The 18,247-nt window shown below is 41.1% G+C and overlaps 2 protein-coding genes across 5 annotated transcripts in view; one reads left to right on the top strand and one right to left on the bottom strand.

The window, feature by feature from the left end:
- The window catches only part of EVL (Enah/Vasp-like), a 79,929-nt gene extending 74,004 nt beyond the window's left edge, over nt 1–5,925 (top strand). Inside the window, exons 11-15 of one of the 4 annotated variants that reach the window (XM_085894527.1) lie at nt 2,651–2,726; nt 2,953–3,010; nt 4,521–4,577; nt 4,682–4,708; nt 4,739–5,925. In XM_085894527.1, the coding sequence (XP_085750653.1) occupies nt 2,651–2,726; nt 2,953–3,010; nt 4,521–4,558 (172 nt within the window). In that variant the 3' untranslated portion in view covers nt 4,559–4,577; nt 4,682–4,708; nt 4,739–5,925. Of the gene's footprint in view, nt 1–2,650; nt 2,727–2,952; nt 3,011–4,520; nt 4,578–4,681 lie in introns of all 4 variants that reach the window. The other 3 variants (XM_085894526.1, XM_085894524.1, XM_085894525.1) reach the window with 3 other exon arrangements.
- Nucleotides 5,926–6,667: 742 nt separating this feature from the next.
- The window catches only part of LOC147019794 (vitellogenin-like), a 40,025-nt gene continuing 28,445 nt past the window's right edge, over nt 6,668–18,247 (bottom strand). Inside the window, exons 25-34 of the mRNA XM_085894523.1 lie at nt 17,794–18,003; nt 17,391–17,533; nt 17,162–17,300; nt 16,903–17,056; nt 16,411–16,591; nt 15,910–16,052; nt 9,062–9,159; nt 7,672–7,831; nt 7,179–7,340; nt 6,668–7,032 (exon numbers count right to left, since the gene is read on the bottom strand). Coding sequence (XP_085750649.1) covers nt 6,914–7,032; nt 7,179–7,340; nt 7,672–7,831; nt 9,062–9,159; nt 15,910–16,052; nt 16,411–16,591; nt 16,903–17,056; nt 17,162–17,300; nt 17,391–17,533; nt 17,794–18,003 — 1,509 coding nt within the window. The 3' untranslated portion in view covers nt 6,668–6,913. The remainder of the gene's footprint in view (nt 7,033–7,178; nt 7,341–7,671; nt 7,832–9,061; nt 9,160–15,909; nt 16,053–16,410; nt 16,592–16,902; nt 17,057–17,161; nt 17,301–17,390; nt 17,534–17,793; nt 18,004–18,247) is intronic.

Raw genomic sequence — 18,247 nt, forward strand, 5'->3', positions numbered from 1 at the left:
ATACGATTTAAAAATGATGCCGATTGCCTCATTAAATATGCAAAATATGCAAATGAGAGTTGAAAAAATTTAATGACAGATTTCGATAGTACATAAACAGGGGACTCCCAATATAGTTATACTATGTCTGTATTTGACCCCAGTGAGCCCCCAGCGCCCCCAAAGTTGAAAATGACCCATTTTTGAAATGTCATAAAATGAAAACAACGCTTAGAGTAAATTCAATGAAACTTATCCATTTAATTAATCTCCACCTGAAGTTTATACTTTAAAAATTTTGATGACGTAGGTCACGTGGTATGGCGGCCATATTGGATTTTCTCCAAAACCTAAAAACATCTTCTTCTCCAGAAGGGATAATCAGACAGCCTCAATCTTTTGCACACATTTGCTAAGTTCGATGTTAATGTGAATTTGTTAATTTCGTCGAAATCGTTGCATAATTAATATGATTTTAAATGATGCCGATTCGCCTCATTAAATATGAAAAATATGCAAATGAGAGTTGAAAAAATTTAATGACAGATTTAGATAGTACATGAAGAGGGGACTCCCAATGTATTTATACTATGTCTGTATTTGACCCCAGTGAGCCCCCAGCGCCCCCCAAAGTTGAAAATGACCCATTTTTTTAATGTCATAAAATGAAAACAACGCTTGGATGAAATTCAATGAAACTTATCAATTTAATTACTCTCCACCTGAAGTTTATACTTTAAAAATTTTGATGACGTAGGTCACGTGGTCTGGCGGCCATATTGGATTTTATCCAAAACCTAAAAACATCTTCTTCTCCAGAAGGGATAATCTGACAGCCTCAATCTTTTGCACACATTTGCTAAGTTCGATGTTAATGTGAATTTGTTAATTTCGTCGAAATCGTTACATAATTAATATGATTTAAAATGATGCCGATTCGCCTCATTAAATATGCAAAATATGCAAATGAGAGTTAAAAAAATTTAATGACAAATTTAGATAGCACATAAACAGGGGACTCCCAATATATTTATACTATGTCTGTATTTGACCCCAGTGAGCCCCCAGAGCCCCCCAAAGTTGAAAATGACCAATTTTTGAAATGTCCTAAAATGAAAAACAACGCTTGGATGAAATTCAATGAAACTTATACATTGAATAACTCTCCACCTGAAGTTTATATTTTGAAAATTTTGATGACGTAGGTCACGTGGTCTGGCGGCCATATTGGATTTTCTCCAAAACCTAAAAACATCTTCTTCTCCAGAAGGGGTAATACGACAGCCTCAAACTTTTGCACACATTTGCAAGGTTCCATTGGAATGTTAAGTTGTTAATTTCGTCAAAATCGTTGCATAATTTATATGATTAAAATGATGCCGATTCGCCTCATTAAATATGCCAAATATGCAAATGAGAGTTGAAAAAAATTTAATGACAGATTCTGATAGGCCTTGAAGAGGGGACTCCAAATATATTTACGCTATGTCTGTATTTTACCCCAGTGAGGCCCCAGAGCCCCCCAAAGTTGAAAATCACCCATTTTTGACATGTCGTAAAATGAAAACCAAAGAAGATAGACAAAAAGTGACCACAAATTCTGGAAGATATTTTAACGTTCTACAAGTTCGCCATTTACATTAATATGCAAATGTGGAGTTATTGGACTTTTTTGAGGACTTGAAAATTTGTCCAGCCTCGATTTGTCCAACGTGAAGTTTCTTTCTCTATCATGTATTGCTATGGGCTTTTCAATCCTTCATCGATATAACTTGAGGGACCCCGTAGCTGGGCCCCATTGCAGACTTGAACTAACTTTCTAACTCGGAAAACCCATATCATGTGACAGGGTGATGGTGTTCAAATTTGTTAAAACGGAGGCACGCCTTGAAGCCCGGGATTACTGGTTTACCAGTTTTAATTATTATTATTATTATTATTTCTTCAAAGGATGGATTTTATGAAAATGCAAGAACAGAGACAGGCTAGTCCAGAGAAGCCTAGTGGCTTGTTGACTCGGTACACAAAAGCGCCTGTGTGTGCACCATCCGCCGTCTGTGCCGACGCAGCCTTGACCTGGGTTTCAGAGCTTGGCAGAAGCTTGGAGCTTGCTGGCTTTGCTGGTGTGCAGATGGAGAGTACAAAGGGCTGGGAATGGTGTAAGCTGCAGGATTTTGGAGAGGGGGTTACTTGATAGGGTTGAGGAAGGAGGAGGGGGTGGAAGAGGAGGAGGAGTAAGTTTTAACGAAGGCATTAAGGGGAATTGATCTTGAGAAGGTGTGAGTCGCACGAGATTCATGTTTGTGCCATACCTGCGTATTCGCTTGCTTGATTTTGTATTTTTATTCTGTAATCTGAGCCGAAGGGATGTTTTGTGCAGTGATTTGAGCTGCAGAAGCAGATATGGTTCAGTTGAGTGTGGTGATAGATGTGCAGAAATTTTTCATGAACAAATTCAGTTTGGTTGTGATCTTCATGGTATTTATTGCTGAAGGGAATGCTTCGCCAGACCAAGTTTGGCCACTATGACTTGGTGCTCGGCAGTAGTGTATAATTTTTGGCTCTTTTGCAGCGCATGCAACAAAGATTGGCCATTCTTATGACATTTTCCATGCAGACCTTTGTTAAACCCTCAAGTCCCACAACTTCCTGATCTTGGATCCCTCGACAGGAGAAAGTCGGGTGGTGCAAGCAACACCAACGGTGTCAGCCCTGGAGAAGGCAGTGACTTTGATCGGCTGAAGCAAGTAAGACAGAAATATCCAGCCAGGATTGCCATGGTATTGCAAACCTGTCATGAGTTTGAACAATAACTATGTTGTTTTTTTTTTTATCATTACCATAATTTTGGCTTTAGTTGCAACTTCAAACCTGATCCAAAGCTAACACTTGTCATGCCATCTTGTTTTGATGCTTGGTGTGTATTGGTGCTGGTGTTAGAATATGCAACTTATTTGAATTATGGTTTGGCAGGACATTTTGGAAGAAGTGCGAAGGGAACTGCAAAAGGTGAAAGAGGAGATAATTGAAGGTATGACTTTCTTCTGGACGGATGAGGCTTCAACTTTGTGTGCCTCCACTGACGAAGTCACCGGAGGCATTATGTTTTCGGGTTGTCCGTACGTCTATACATCTGCCCGTGCTAATTTTCTCTGCAACAGCTTATCTGATTGACACAAAATTTTCACCGTAGGCGTGACGACTCATGTAGAATGTCTTGATGATAAATATGATGTCATAGGTCATGTGGTGTGTCTGTAATGTTGGAAAAAGGGAAAAATCTTTGGACTTCTGTATCTCTGAAACTGCTCCAGTGAAAAAATTGAAACTTAGCACAGTGTCAAGTTCACCCCATGGGAAATGTGATATTTTTTTTGCTTTTGTGGGGGGGGGATGATTATGTCATAGGTGACTTTGCTATGACATTGTTATAGCAGACATCGAACACTTTATCCGGTCAGAATGAAAAAAATTTTGAGGGTCATCAAGGGCTAAATTGTATGGGGGGGGGATTGATGACTTAATTGGTCACGTGCTTCGACAGCCTTTTTTTTTTTACATAAAAATCTTCAAAAATATTCTTCTCTGAAATGGCTGAATAGATCGAAGCAAAGATTTACAGGTATGATCACCTTTCCATGAGGAACAAAAAGTTCTCCACTTATGACGTCATAGGTCACATGGTTTGGCAGCCATTTTGGATTTACCCGAAAACCTTTAAAAACCTGTTTCTCCAGATCAGCTGGACAGATCGAGGGGAAACTTCACACACGTTCGCCAAGCTTTGGGGATACCAGGTGTTCATGAATAATTGATGGGTCACGTGGTTTGGCAGCCTTATTGGATTTATCCACCAAAGCCCTTCTAAACAGCGCCTTAGTGGATGAAAACACAATCAAACGATATTAACATCGTGGAGAGAGGGGAAAACACCAACAGCAGGATAGAGGGACCATTGGAGGAAGAATGAGATCAGAGGGAGGGGGAGCACATGGGGTGAACAAGCTGGATACAAGTTCAAACACAGGAAGAAGAGGAACGGAACAAAATAGAAAACCAAGAAGAGGGTGAAGGAGAGAGGGTGGTAGGGGTGAGGAAACACACAATAACCCAGCATGGAAGGGGTGGGTTAGTGGAGGGCTAATTGGGTAGTAGGTATGAGTATGAATCGGAGATGACCTGAGGAGGTGAACAGACATATTGAAGCCCTGGAGGTGAGAATGAGATTGAACAGAGTGAGGAAGTTTGTTCTAGACGTGAGAGAAAAGAGGAACGAATGAGTGGAGGTGAGCAGTTCTTGTGGATTTTGGGAGTTTCACCAGAAGGGGGTTGTTGGTGGACTGTGTGTGACCTGCAGAAACCTGGGGGAAGGGGGGGGGGGGGAGACAAACAAGTTAAGATCTATTTATTTTTCTGGAGAAGTATAGTTTCTAAATGGGATGAGAATGCTAAACAGGGCCATATTTTCTTCCCAATGGCACATTAATCTCCTGATTTATGTACATTTTTCTCTCCAACCCTTAAACTCTTCCTTTGCTCAGCGGTGCGTATGGAGTTGACTCGAGTGAGCACGTCCTAATGATCTGCAACACGCTGGGGTATTTATTTTTGCACCTCTCCACTTCTTTGCTCTCCTTGTCATCCTTAATCCAAAGCAGTTTCCTAGTCAAAACAAAGCCTTTTTCATCTCTTGATCCAACAGCCTCTGCTCACCCACCTTGTCTCGTATTCCTCCTCCTCCTCCTCCTCCTCCTCCTCCTCCTCCTCCTCCTCCTCGCTTCTTGCCCTGTCCACCGCGAAGTCCAGACTGACTGAAAAAAGGCCCGAGCCCAGCAAGCCTCACCTTGGCATTTGGGGCGACGAGGAAAACCTGGCAGTTCGAACTCTGACCTGGGCAATGGTGACGTCTACGTGGTGAGGCCTGCCAAATCTCTAACCCACAACCCTTTCCTTGCACAGCGTGCCTGGTGCAGGGTTTTGCCCACAAATGAAATGTTGCCGCAGTTTCAATCTGGTCGAGTAAGCCTTCCATCTCCGCCTTGCATTGCCATCTCAGCATTTATTAATTTTTATTATTATAGTTATAAATATTATAATATTGTTATTGATTATACCATCTGTTTTTTTTCCACATTCATTTGCTCAATTGTTGGAGGGAATCTCCTCTAGGTCATGTATCAATTTTCTTGTAAACAGAACAATGATTATATCTGAGGTGACTGTATGTTTTTTGTTTTGTTTTTTCTTTGAATCGATTGTCCTGCGGGCAGTTGGTTTGATGTACCTGCAAACAACAGTTGAAACAAACAAACAAAAAAAATTCTATGAAACTCCATTTATCTTGAGCCAGGTGTCTTTACTTGGAACCTTTCGAAGGTTGAAGTAAGTGAGACAAAGTGTTTCGATATTCCTGCCATGACACTCGTGACGTCATGACGTGACTGTTGATGGCAGAAGTCTCAAGTCATAGCTGCTGAACGCCAGAATGCCCAAAGGAGCTTTCGGAAGTGTTATTTTTGTATTTAAAATTTTTTTATTGCTAACAATGGCATTTTATTTCTTATTAAAGCGGTACTTATCGAAAGCAGAGGTTTTCCCGAGGGCCAGGATTTGCTTTTGCCGGATGCAAGCTTTTCCACGACCGTTTGACATTTTTGAAAAATAGGCTTTTGCTTTGCATTGTTCTCAAAGCCAACAAGAGGCTAATGTTTAAAGTTCTAATTGCTGACCCGAGAATGTTTGGTAAATTTGAATGGTCTTTTTTTATGCTACTGATTGGACCATATGTGGATGTATGTTTTATTATCGTTGTTATTTTTAAACATTGATCTTTGTTATGAGTTTTATCTTAATTTCTACAGTGCTAATTATTTTGATATGTTGCACCGAAGGCAGTTTAACTTGTACGTGAAGTATGCAGTAATAAAATTTCCCGTTGGCCTATTAGATTGGACTTGGGATTTCAAACTAAAAGCCAGGGTTCTACAACAATGCATCTCGGCTTTTGGCCAAGTGCGATTCCGGCTGAAACCACTCGGATGACGTCTCGTTTAGAGAGGCTTCATGGAAGGGCCTTAACAGGACTGGCAACTTAGCCCTATAGAGGCACGCACACTCACCTCTGAGTTATCTAGCCTGGGTTTGAATCCCAACCCAGCGAAATTGTCATCTTGTTGTTTTGCAGACAGAGCGAGGCATCAATGTGTGCGCCGTCCCTCGGATGGATGCCAAACTGGGCGTCGTGTCTGCCGGCATTAGTTGGTGGACGTTAAAGATCCCACGGTCTCCTTCGTGAAGAGTAGGCAAACTATCTCAAATTCCTGCTCTAATCTACAGCGGGCACTGCATCAGAGGCACAGCAGTGCCCCCTGCAAATGATGCTACCCACAGCCATGTGATTCATATGAAAGAGGAATGGAAGGGCTTACATATAGGAAAATTAGTGTCTTTATTTTTCATCCATTCTGAAAGATATCATTGATCATAAAGCCATAATATGTTTTTTTTTATTCCATTTGCTTCCACGTGCGATTATGAACGGCAGACTCTGGTACTGCAGCGGCAGGAGAAACCCACTCGTTATGGACTACGAGTGGTCCATCGTGTTGGTGGATGGTTGATAACTGGTGAGCTGTAATCAAAAAAACGCTTGCACCTCCTCAACAATGATTCGACAGACCATGTGAAGTAAATTTTGTCCTTTTTATTTTCAAGCATGAAAGGGAAGACACTTTACACAGCAACAAACCTCCGACATCCAAGCCTTGGCAAAAAAATGGAATCCCTTGTTTTACCTAGTTCTATCAAGGTGACAATGATGCTGGGATGCGCAGAAATTCCTGCTAGACAGTTACATACAAGGTTTGCACAATCACTGTGCTGTTAAAATACAGCCTCCAAACCCTCAACCGATCCAATTCAATCGATCTGTCCTTCACTCCGTCTTGCACGATTGATGGTCACATTCGCACAACGTGTGTGCCTGCACCACCGATTGTGTGTCCTCGCTCTTGGTGCTCAGGCTGCTGCTGTTTGCCATGCTCGGTCCTGAGCCTGCCGGATGAGAATGGTTTTGACGAGTTGGGTTAATATGCGTTTTGTATTTGTATTTATTGTTGACGAGAAATGCTGAAAGGATGGGAAGAAAGCAAGTAAAGGAGAAAGGATTTTCTTTTTTTGATTATGACTTGTGCGCTCACCTGGGGGCAGGCAATGCATCCCGAGCTTCACGGAAATGGTATCCACAGGAGTGCAGTTGGCTGGGCAGCGAAGTATGGAGTGCTTGGAATAGCATGTTTCTACCTCTCCGTTTTCTCGCTTGATGCCCTCCACTTTCACGTTTACTCTTGCCAAGGGGCATGCTGTGAAACAATGGAAGAAAGAGACGTTTCTCAGCACCTTCCTCTTTTTATATCGACCTCCTCCCATTGCCCCCAAACTAAATATCTGTTTTTGCAACTAAAATTCTTAGATGGAGAGAATGTAAGCTTTATTTTCATCACTTTTGTTGCAACATGCAGGTGAGTTGAGCTGATGTTTTAATTGTGGCACGAAGTTGTCATCTATTCCTTGCTCTTCCACGAGCTGAGATTGGATTGGACAACAAAGACATGCTGAGCTTTTGGAAAGTAGTAAGATTCAAACTGACATGCCTTCATGCATTTCACTCTACTCTCTTTAAATTGTACTCACAACCATCGCATGATGCATCAGGTAGGGCCCAGGAGTAACCAAAAACCTCTGGGTCATTGGAAATGTTGTGGTTAGGCATTTTGAGATCGTTCATCATCTCTCCGTCGTTGTGCCCACACAGGCCGCACACGCTCCCCATGAGTTTGTTGTTGACCGTTACCTGCACACACGCAGTGTCTGCTCATTTTCCTTTCCAACCATTTTACCTCGCTCCTTATAGTGCAGGTGGAATGTGCAAAGTCGTAAAGTTAGTGTGCAATATTCAAAAGAAATTGTGGATCTCGTACGGCAAGGCTTCAGGTTGTCAGTGCGGTTAATGGGAATACTTGCCGAGTAAGACGTGCATAGTTTTGAAATATGTCCACTTCCGTTGGGAGGCAACAAGTACAAACAAATCACGCATTTGTGTTAAATCCATCGAAGTGGCACTTCCTTTATCCATCTGTCATAACATTCGACTATTTTGTTATTCCAAGTGCAACCACGAGGATTTATGGAGAAGTATTGATGAGGGACCAAAGTAGACTCCAAGTACATGTGCTCTTGACTGTAATTACGTACGTATCAGTTGTATTTTGAAAACTAAAGAGGAGGTATGAACTTTGAGGTGAGTCTAAAAGCTTTCAACAGTTACAAAACTTTTGCAGTTTTGATTATTTAAATGTAAATTAAATTCTAAAGCGATCCATATTCGTCCCGTGAGGAAACGATTTGCACTTTAGTACTTGGAGGAAAATGACCGTCTACTTGTTGCACGAGATTATCTTTACAACAGGCCAGGAACTTTAAACATTTCACATATTCGTTCAGGTAAGAATAAAAGACACAAGAAGCATCCAAACATCTTCCAAGATCATTTTTCCTGCATTACTGTGCAAACTAAGTTTTCCAAAAAGAGGATTCAATGTTTCAGGCTGACATATGGATAAAAAGGTAGGAGGTCAAGAAGTGTGACGCGTGCAAATTCACGAAGTCACACACATCCCAGATGCCGCAGATTTACACCTTTTCACCACTTGTAGAGAAGTTGGTGTCGTTTGATAAATAATATGAACTTTCTTACTGTGTGCTGTTTCTGAAATAAACTTGCAGCCATACGTAAATAGTGCAAAATGTTTCCTTATTTTCTTATCGTTTGCACTGATGGGTTACTTGGCATGGAAAGTGTTCCGTGTTGTTAGCTCCATTTGCTCTCCGTGCGTAGAAGTTTGCTCTAAAAGTCATACTTTGCATTCTTACTTTCTATTTATTTCAAGGAACAGTATCTGCACAAGAGATGTGTTCTACTTTACTGCACAGTATTATCTTTTTATGTTTACATGTTCATGTGAGGTCAACATAAAGGAAACCAGATCTCCTGAAGTGTTCCAGTTTGGCTAGATTTACTTACGCTAACGCGTGTTCCATTGAAGAAAATCTTCTCGATGCCCAGGTTACTGGCTTTGATAATCACAGAGTTATTCTTGGTTATGTTCACCATCATGCTCTCTGTGGATGGGCAGACACATCAGACAAATGTAGGTATGTTAAAAAAAAAAAAAACTTAGAGTGTTGACTGCAAAATTCCTCGCATTTCCAGATTAAAAAAAAAATGTATATGTAAAAAAAAAAAAATGTATATGATAACAGAGTATATAATAATAATAATAATTATATACACTATGGGTCAGAAGTTTTAGAACACCCCATTTTTCCAGTTTTTGCTGAAATTTAAGCAGTTTAATGTTTCAATGTACTCTGAAATTAAAGTATAGAACAAATAAACAATTGCAGATAAAAAAGAAATCATGAAATCGTTTTGTTGAACAAAATTTAATCTAAATTTTGGACTCCTCAAAGTAGCCACCTTTTGCAGATATAACAGCCAAACATACTCGTGCCATTCTTTCTAAAATGGAAATCAAACATTGTTCGGAAAGTTCTTCCCAACACTGTTGCAGAAGTTCCCACAAACATGTTGCACTTGTAGGTTGCTTTGCTTTCACCCTTCTGTCCAGTTCATCCCAAACCAGCTCTATGGGGTTTAAGTCTGGAGACTGTGCTGGCCATTCCATGATTTGAAGTCTACCGTCTTGTTATTTTCTTCTAAGGTAGTTCTAAAATAGCTGGAGGTATGTTTTGGGTCATTATCTTGCTGTAGGATGAACCCCTGACCAAATAGGTGTCGACCAGAGGGTATTGCATGGCACTGCAAAATGCTGTGGTAGCCCTTTTGGTTCAGGGTGCAAGTCACTCTGTGCAAGTCGCTGACTGGATCCAGCAAAAGAGCCCCAGATCATCACGCTTCCTCCTCCATGTTTGACAGTTGGTGTCACACACTGAGGAACCATCCTTTCACCTACTCAACAGCGTACAAAAACCCTGCGTGATGAACTGAAGATTTCAAATTTTGATTCATCGGTCCATAAGACCTTCTTCCAGTTTTCAGTAGTCCACTGGCGGTGCTTCACGGCCCAGGCAAGCCTCTTTTTCCTATTTTGCCATCTCAGCAATGGCTTTCTTACTGCCACTCGACCTGTCAAAGCTGCAGCTCAAAGTCTTCTCTTCACAGTTGAAACTGAGACTTCCTTACTTCGACCAATGTTAAGCTGTGCTTGAAGCTGCTGTCCTGTGAGCCACCTATCACGCAAGCTGTTGACTCTCAGAAACTTGTCTTCTGATTGTGTTGTGGCTTTGGGTCTGCCAGACCTCTTCCTGTCAGAGTTTCCTCCAGTTTCCAAGTGTCTTTTGATGGTGTAGGAAACTACTCACTGACACCTCGGCTTACTTTGCAATTTATCTAAAGGAAAGACCTTCACTTTTAAGGGTTACAATGGTCTGTCTGTCTTGCTTTGTTAATTGTCTTTTTCTCGCCATTATGACAGCAAAATACTACTTCCTTCAGTGCAATATTGTCCAAATAATGCTTCAGAGGGTGCAGCAACACAGTCTGTTCCAACACTGCTTTTATACAGACAGAGGGTTTGTAACTAATCAACAAAATTTGGGACACCTGTAGGAATTGTTTGCATCAACTTTCAAGGCTTAATTTATTTCCATTGCTGCAGAACAGCTGCAGTTGCTTACCCATTACTTGTTCCCTGAAAAGGGCCTTTTTTAAGAACTCTGAAAGTTACATTCTTTTTCAGTTTTTGGTAACCTAAACTTTTTTTTAACCTCTCACAGTTTTCTGCTTTGCTTTGTACCATTTCAGGTTATTCACTGGACTTAACTGCTTAGATTTCAGTAAAAACTGGAAAAATGAGGGTGTTCTAAAACTTTCAACCAGTCGTGTGTAAAAAAAAAAATGTGTATATATATATATATATATATATATATATATATATATATATATATATATATACAATCGGACTGCGAAGAAGAACAATTAGTATCATGCCGATATTTTTGCTGGTGCTCCTGCCTCTCCACAGCTCTGACGTCACGTGTTCGCTTCATACGACGTATACTTGTTTTCCTGCCAATAATTTGTTTCTTTCGAAGGCATGGGGTTTTTTTTTCTGAATCTATTGAGAAAACATTCATAATATATACAAGATAATTCCTGCCGACACCGGTCCCAAGACCTTGAATTCCCCCAACGTCAGCTTTAAAAGTCGAGCTGGAAGCAAATGAGTTTTCATTGTGTGATTCTCTCTCCATATTTACTGGGGTCATTGCTATGTCCATGAGAAGATACAGGATGCCATCACATTTGTCCACAACCATGGTTGGCCTGACATCTTCATGACATTCTTGTGAGCAAGAAAAGAATAGACGTAGACAAGATGTGGTTGCAAGAGTATTTCACAAAGAAAAGACAAAGTTGATTGAACTTTTGATGACTGGCATGGATGTATATTTGGTTCAGTCGTGTGCAAGATGGCTACTGTTCAGTGGCAAAAGAGAAGTCTTCGACATGTCCACATTTTGAAATGGTTGAAAGGGAAAAATCAGACTGGTGGAGATTGATTTAATCATAAGTGTGGAAATACCAGATACAAATCAATATCCTCAGCTTTATTAAATTGTTTCAAGCAGCATGATTTATGGACCACGTGGTCCACTGAATCAACGTGCTCCCTGCATGAGTAAAGCCAAATGCAATTAAAAGTATGCAAGAGGATTTCTTCAAGAAACTGAAGCGGGAGAGGATGGTTACCGGAAATATCAATGATTGCGACCGGATGATGGAGAATTCACAACAAAAATTAGAAGGGCACTCGGTAGAGCACATACCTCTGCCAGGCTGATTAGTTTACGTTTCGTAACCCACTGATAAGCCAGATCTGGATTTGGACCTGAACTAAAATTTAATCTGCTCGTTCTCGTCACTTAACCAACTCATCCACTAAGTTTCATCCGAATCTGTTCTCAACTTTTTGAGATATCCTGCTATATATCGTTTTAGCACTGTCACTCAATGGTGAAAAATCACTTTAAAATTCTCGGATCCTGATCCGGATTTGGATCGTCACGAAAATCGAACCAATTCTTCCTTGTTGCATACCCAACCTGCCCACTAAGTTTTGTCTGAATCCATCCACAACTTTCAGATATTTTATTCACAAACACAGTCAAAGAGCTCAGAATCTAACTTGCTCCACATTGACCTTCAAACTGCAAAAACTGTTGTATTCCGAGGTCCAAAAATATGACACTTTGCAGCCAAACAAAACGGAAACACCATGTACAGGTTATTCCTCACCCGGAATTTCCTGGTATCAAGTCTTCAGATGCTCCTGGCCCTGTATAGACCATAAATTCCAGAGGCAAAATGGAAGCCCATTCTCTCCATCTCCTGCTGCACAATATGAGGACCTACTTCATGTAAAGCTTTGTGCACAGTTTTTTGTCAGTTTTGTGAAATACACAAGAAGCCTTCCGCCGCCTTGGTCTACTCAAAGACGCCAACCATTGGGATGACCTCTTGGTTAAGTTTCATTGACAACGAAAAAAGCCCAATATATTTTTGCAATCATGTTGGTCAATTGTGAACTGGCAGATCCAAAGCTTTTATGGGAAAAATCTCAAAGCATGGCTGAAGACATCCTCAGAGTGATGATGTAGATGTGGAATTCAACCAGGCCATTTATGATGGTGCTGAGACTTCTTGAGGACAGAGTAGTCTTCTTCAGTGGAAATGCATTATGTGGTTACGGGCTCCCCGAACCAGCAAGAGACACTGATGATCAAAGCATGCCAGAGGAATATCTTGGGGAGGTCTCCTAGAATCAAACAATTAAAAAGATTTATTGTGGAAATGGAACTAAAGTTGATTGAAGATCAGCACAAGACCTGAGAAAATTAGGACGGCTCAGAGCGACCAATGTTTGATGCACTTGTGGCGTGGGAAAGACATTCCTGATCAACCTGTTCCTAAAATTATACAAATGGAAAATGGGATATCATATACCTGCATATCATCAGGAATTGCTGCATCATTGCTGACTGGTGGACGCACAGCACACTAAGCCCTTAAAGTGACATTGGATTTGCAAAGTTTAAAAACCCTGTATGTAACATCAGCAAAGAGAGCCCAATTGGTAAGGTCCTTAAAGATTGCAAACTCGTTGTTTTGGGCGAATGCACAATAGCCAACAAGAAAGGTTTTGAAACACTAAATAGGACATTGCGAGACGTTCAAAATAAACCGAATGCAATGATGGGTGTCGCCTTGTATTCCTATCAAATTATTTCCATCAAACTTTGCCAGTTATCGAATGTGGGACACGTGAAGATGCGGTCAAGGCTATCTCTGGAAGCACAATCAAAAACTGCATCTTGAAACCAATATCCGAGTCCACTTGTGGAATGATCAAGAAGTGGGACAATACGCATAATTTTGCATCAAAATTGGAAATGCAGAACTAGAAGCTAATCCAGAGAATGGACGGATCGCCATTCCTGAAGAATTGGGCGCGGTTACTCCAGTGAAAGAAGAGCTTAAAGTCGCTGTTTACATGGATCTTTTAAAACAACGACCTCAAACAACACTGGCTGACTGAGAAGGCTCTACTTTCTTCAAGAAATGAACAAATTAATGTGACCAATAAAGAACTCTTACAAAAGTTGCCGACACAAAAAACCTTTTACAACTTCATCGATAAGGTCCTTTGAAAATGAGGCAACTGATTACCCAATTTAATTCCAGAACTCATTCGATCCCTCTGGTTTACCATCACGCAAAAGCTTAAGCTCAGCATTAGTGCGCCAATAATGTGCCATCAACATATTGATCATCCACAATTGGTCAATGGTACCAAATTAATTGTAAAACAGTTAATGAAGCACTGTATTGAGGCTGCTATTATCAAGGGTCAACATAAAGGCCATGATGTTTTAATTCCAAGAATCCCAATGAAGAAAACGAGGTCTGATTTTTTTTTTTCCCCGTCCTATTCACGAGACAATTTCCTGTGAAACTTTGCTTTGCCTTGACCATCAACAAGTCACGGTCAATCTCTCAAATTTGTTTCTTTTAACCTGTAGTTGCCTTGCTTTTCTCATGGACAATTATATGTTGGTTTCTCTCGAGTTGTCTCTGGAAGGAATTTTTTCTTCTATATATTAATGGGTGAATTTCTGTCCCAGTTTCAGCTTTCTTGCAGATGGCAGCAGGTTTTCCTCTTGGATTTTTCTGTATTTTGCTCCATTCATTTTCCCTTCGATCCTGACAAGTGTCCCAGTCCCTGCTGATGAGAAACATCCCCATAACATGATGCTGCCACCACCATGCTTCACAGTAGGGATGGTGTTCTTTGGGTGATGTGCTGTGTTGGGTTTGCGCCAAACGTAACGTTTTGCATTTAGGCCAAAACTTTCCACCTTGGTTTCATCAGACCACAAAACGTTTTGCCACATGGCTTCAGAACATCTGGAGTGGTTTTTTTGCGTACCTCAAATGGGACTCAAGGTGAGCTTTTTTGAGTAATGGCTTCCTTCTTGCCACCCTACCATACAGGCTAAACTTGTGGAGTGCTTGGGATATTGTTGTCACATGCATACAGTGACCAGTCTTTGCCATAAAGGCCTGTAGCTCTTTCAAAGTTGCCACTGGCCGTTTGGTGGCCTCTGATAAATCTCCTTGCTTGGTCATCCAGTTTGGATGGACGGTCTGATCTAGGCAGGGTCTTGGTGGTACCGTACGCCTTCCACTTCTTAATGATTGTCTTGTCTTGACTGTGCTCCAAGGGACAGTCAAGGCCTTTGAAATATTTTTTATGCCCATCCCCTGATTTGTGCCTTTGCACAACTTTATCCTCGAGGTCTTTTGAAAGCTCCTTGTTTCTCATGGTTGAGTCTTTGCTGTGAAATGTACTACCCGTCAGAGGAAACGTACAGGAACAGCTAATTTTATTCTGAAATAATCAGAATCATAACCATTTAACATGGTGGAGGCCAATTAACTTGGTGTATGATTTTGAAGGCGATTGGTTACACCTGAGCAAATTTACAATTGCGATTATAAAGTGAGGTGGACACTTATCCAACGAAGAAATTCTAGTTTTGCATTTTTAATTAATTTTCTGAAATTTGTAGAATTTGTTTTCCACATGGAAGTTGTGGGTTATGATATGTAAACAAAGGTGGAAAAAGTCTGAATTAATGCAATTTAATTCCAGGCAATAAAGCAACAAAATGTGAAAAATTTGAAAGGGTTGTGTAGACCTTCTGTAGGTACTGTATGTACTATTATGATGACATATCATTCACTGACAAAGAAAGTTGAAACAACTTGATAATACGCATTATGGTGGTGTTGAAATCTGGAAATAATTCGAAATTTTCAAAAAGTTTAATTTTATTCAATTTTACGTGAAGGTTCAAAGTAAAGCATCCAACACGGAGCTTTGCAGCGAAGCGGAAGTGATTTTTTCTCGCTGTTAAAGAATTGGATAAAACCAACAAATAGTTTCGTATGATTATTTGGCTCGCTTTGTGTATTGATATTGATATATATATATATATATATATATATATATATATATATATATATATATATATATATATATATATATATGTTTTGTCCCCCCCCCCCCCTCCCCCTTTGACATTGACGGTTTTGATTCTGCATTGCCGCTTGTTCATTGCATTGTTTCAAATTCATTTAATCAAACACTTTTTAAAACTGGTTTATTTGCCATTTTGGAGGTGCCCCAGAAATTGCGACATCACTCAGGAGATAGTGTTATGACCACACAAGGATTGAATAACACCTGTGTGGTCATGCATAATAAACATCACTCAACCACTCACCAGGTCCTTGTGTGGTGAAGTTCTTCTTTACCTCCTTGCCATTAACATGAACCAAAAAGGCTTTGGAACCTGGAGGTGTTGAGGCTGCGGTGGAAGACCCAGGCCCAGACGCAGAAGTGGAAACTGGTCTTGCTGTTATAACACTGCACACCAATCGGGAGCGTTGACGTAAGTTCTTGTCAGCACCCAATGCCCATTAACCATTATTTACAAACCCTAACTGCTTTTCACACTGATAGCACTTGCTGGTTTGTGTATTTAAACTTTCCATTGATTTATCTAACCAAGTGACTGCATGTTACCTCCTCTTACTTTATCAACAACGATGCACGCAAGCAACTTGGCTCTTGTGCCGGTGTTTTGGTCGGACTTCAATTGTGCACTTCAGAAAAAAAAAATCTCCATCCCACTCCCTCCATAATATTGGCCAACAAGGTAAAAAAAAACAAAAAAACAATAGAACAATTATTTGGGAAAAGGAAGGAAAGAACAACGAAGCACCTGTCTTTTGTGATCATCTGAAGCTCGTAATCCCCGCTGCTAATATTCTTGAGATATACAGCGAAGGCGCTGTTCTCCTTGCAGTCTTGCAATAAGATGTGTTTGCAACTCTTGGGCATTGAGTAATTGTATTCCCGTTTGTTAAACGTGGTGAAGTTTTTTCCAATGGCAGTGCAGGTTGCTGTAGTGAGAGAGCAGTACAAGGGAGGGCATGGTTCAAGCCATGAAGAAGCTGTACAGTATATGATTACATTACGTTGTACTAAAAATGAAATTAATATAGAATACGAGTTCCCTGAGAATGAACTCCACTGCAAGAGAAAGCCATGAAGCCCATCAAGCAAGGAAGCAGCACGTACCATCATTAAACCCTTTAAAAGACAGCCGGGCTTCAAACCACCGATCTCCCAGACTCGTGGCATACGCCCCAATAACCGCAACACGACTGAGTCTGGTTTATGAAGAATGCGTTCATTACATTGTAATTCTTACCTGTGGGAAAGCTTTGCACAGCCACGACAAACTCTTCAACGAGCTGCCCAATGCCAGCACCATCGACTCCGCTTTCCAAGAGACCCGAGGTCTCATCAACGGGTGCCAGTGAGATCGGGATCGGTGGGCTGATGCCACTCTTCAAGAAAGTCGCCTACATAATGCACGGCAGACACGGTGGATGCATTCGGCTTAACCAAATACAGGTAGTCCCTTCTCTGAGATTTGGCGAGAGGTGAGATGCTGCATTGTGACTTACCCAGGGGACCTTGACCAGCAAGTGAAGAGAACGAGGAGCGACGGCAGCGACTATAACGCTAGCTTTGTTTGGTGTGTTCTCCTTGTAAACTTTACTCATACCCATGTTGTAGGTGGTGATGGTCACTCTGTCGTAGATCCTGAACAATAGAATAAGCAAACTTGAACGGACGAGAGGAAACACGAATATTGGGTAAAAATAAAATCATATCGATTGCTTTGGTACTCACATTGTGGAAGTACTCTTCAACCACCTTGGTGCATGGGCCCAGTTCACGTCGACCCTCGCAGATGGGTATTTGTGGAGCTTACCTAGTGCTGCCCTCATCACAAGCTGGTTGTCAGCACAATTGCTTCCCCAGGCCAACACCGACTGCACCACATCACAAAGGAACTTTCACCATAAAGCCAGTCTTATACAATCACGATGCGACCAAAAGGACAGTGATTTGTCATCAGTTTCACACCTTGCAGTTTGCACTTCTAATTCCATCAATCAGGATTCAACATCTTAAGGTAGTCCCAATCATGTGATTTGAGATCTTCAAAATAGTACTCATTTAACCTGAGCGCTTTAAGATGTTTTTCGCCGGAGTCTGTGGACTGCTTCCACTTTCGAGTTGAAGGCCTTACCCGGGCTTTGCTTGGAGTTAAAGCTTGAACTTTGGCACAAAGCTTCCAGCTGCTACTGGCGTTGAGATCTGACACGACGATGCTCGCACTTGGAAGGCCGGTTTGGGGCGCCGAGCTTGGCCCATACACAGCCAACTGCAGACCGTGCGGTCGCCGATCTTCACGGATCACCTTTGCCAAAGCCACGGCAATTGGTTCCTCAGCAGTCTTCTGTAAATAAGAGATCCAAAATGGTAACGGACTCAAACCATGAAGCTTTCCTCCTGTTCAACTCACACAATTCAAGTTTAAATTTGTCATCATATAACCATATATGATCTAGGAAGCAATTCCACGATGAAAGGTCCCCAGACACTCTTTGTGTTTGGGTATCGACACCCTTTGGGAGTCAAACATAATATCCTGGATGCACGTGGAGTACTTTCAGAGTCTGTGATTTGAAGCTATTATCGTC

Source organism: Eptatretus burgeri, chromosome 9, assembly GCF_056783735.1.
Source record: "Eptatretus burgeri isolate ZD-2024b chromosome 9, Ebu_testis_v1, whole genome shotgun sequence".
In the NCBI taxonomy this organism is placed as follows: Eukaryota; Metazoa; Chordata; class Myxini; order Myxiniformes; family Myxinidae; genus Eptatretus; species Eptatretus burgeri.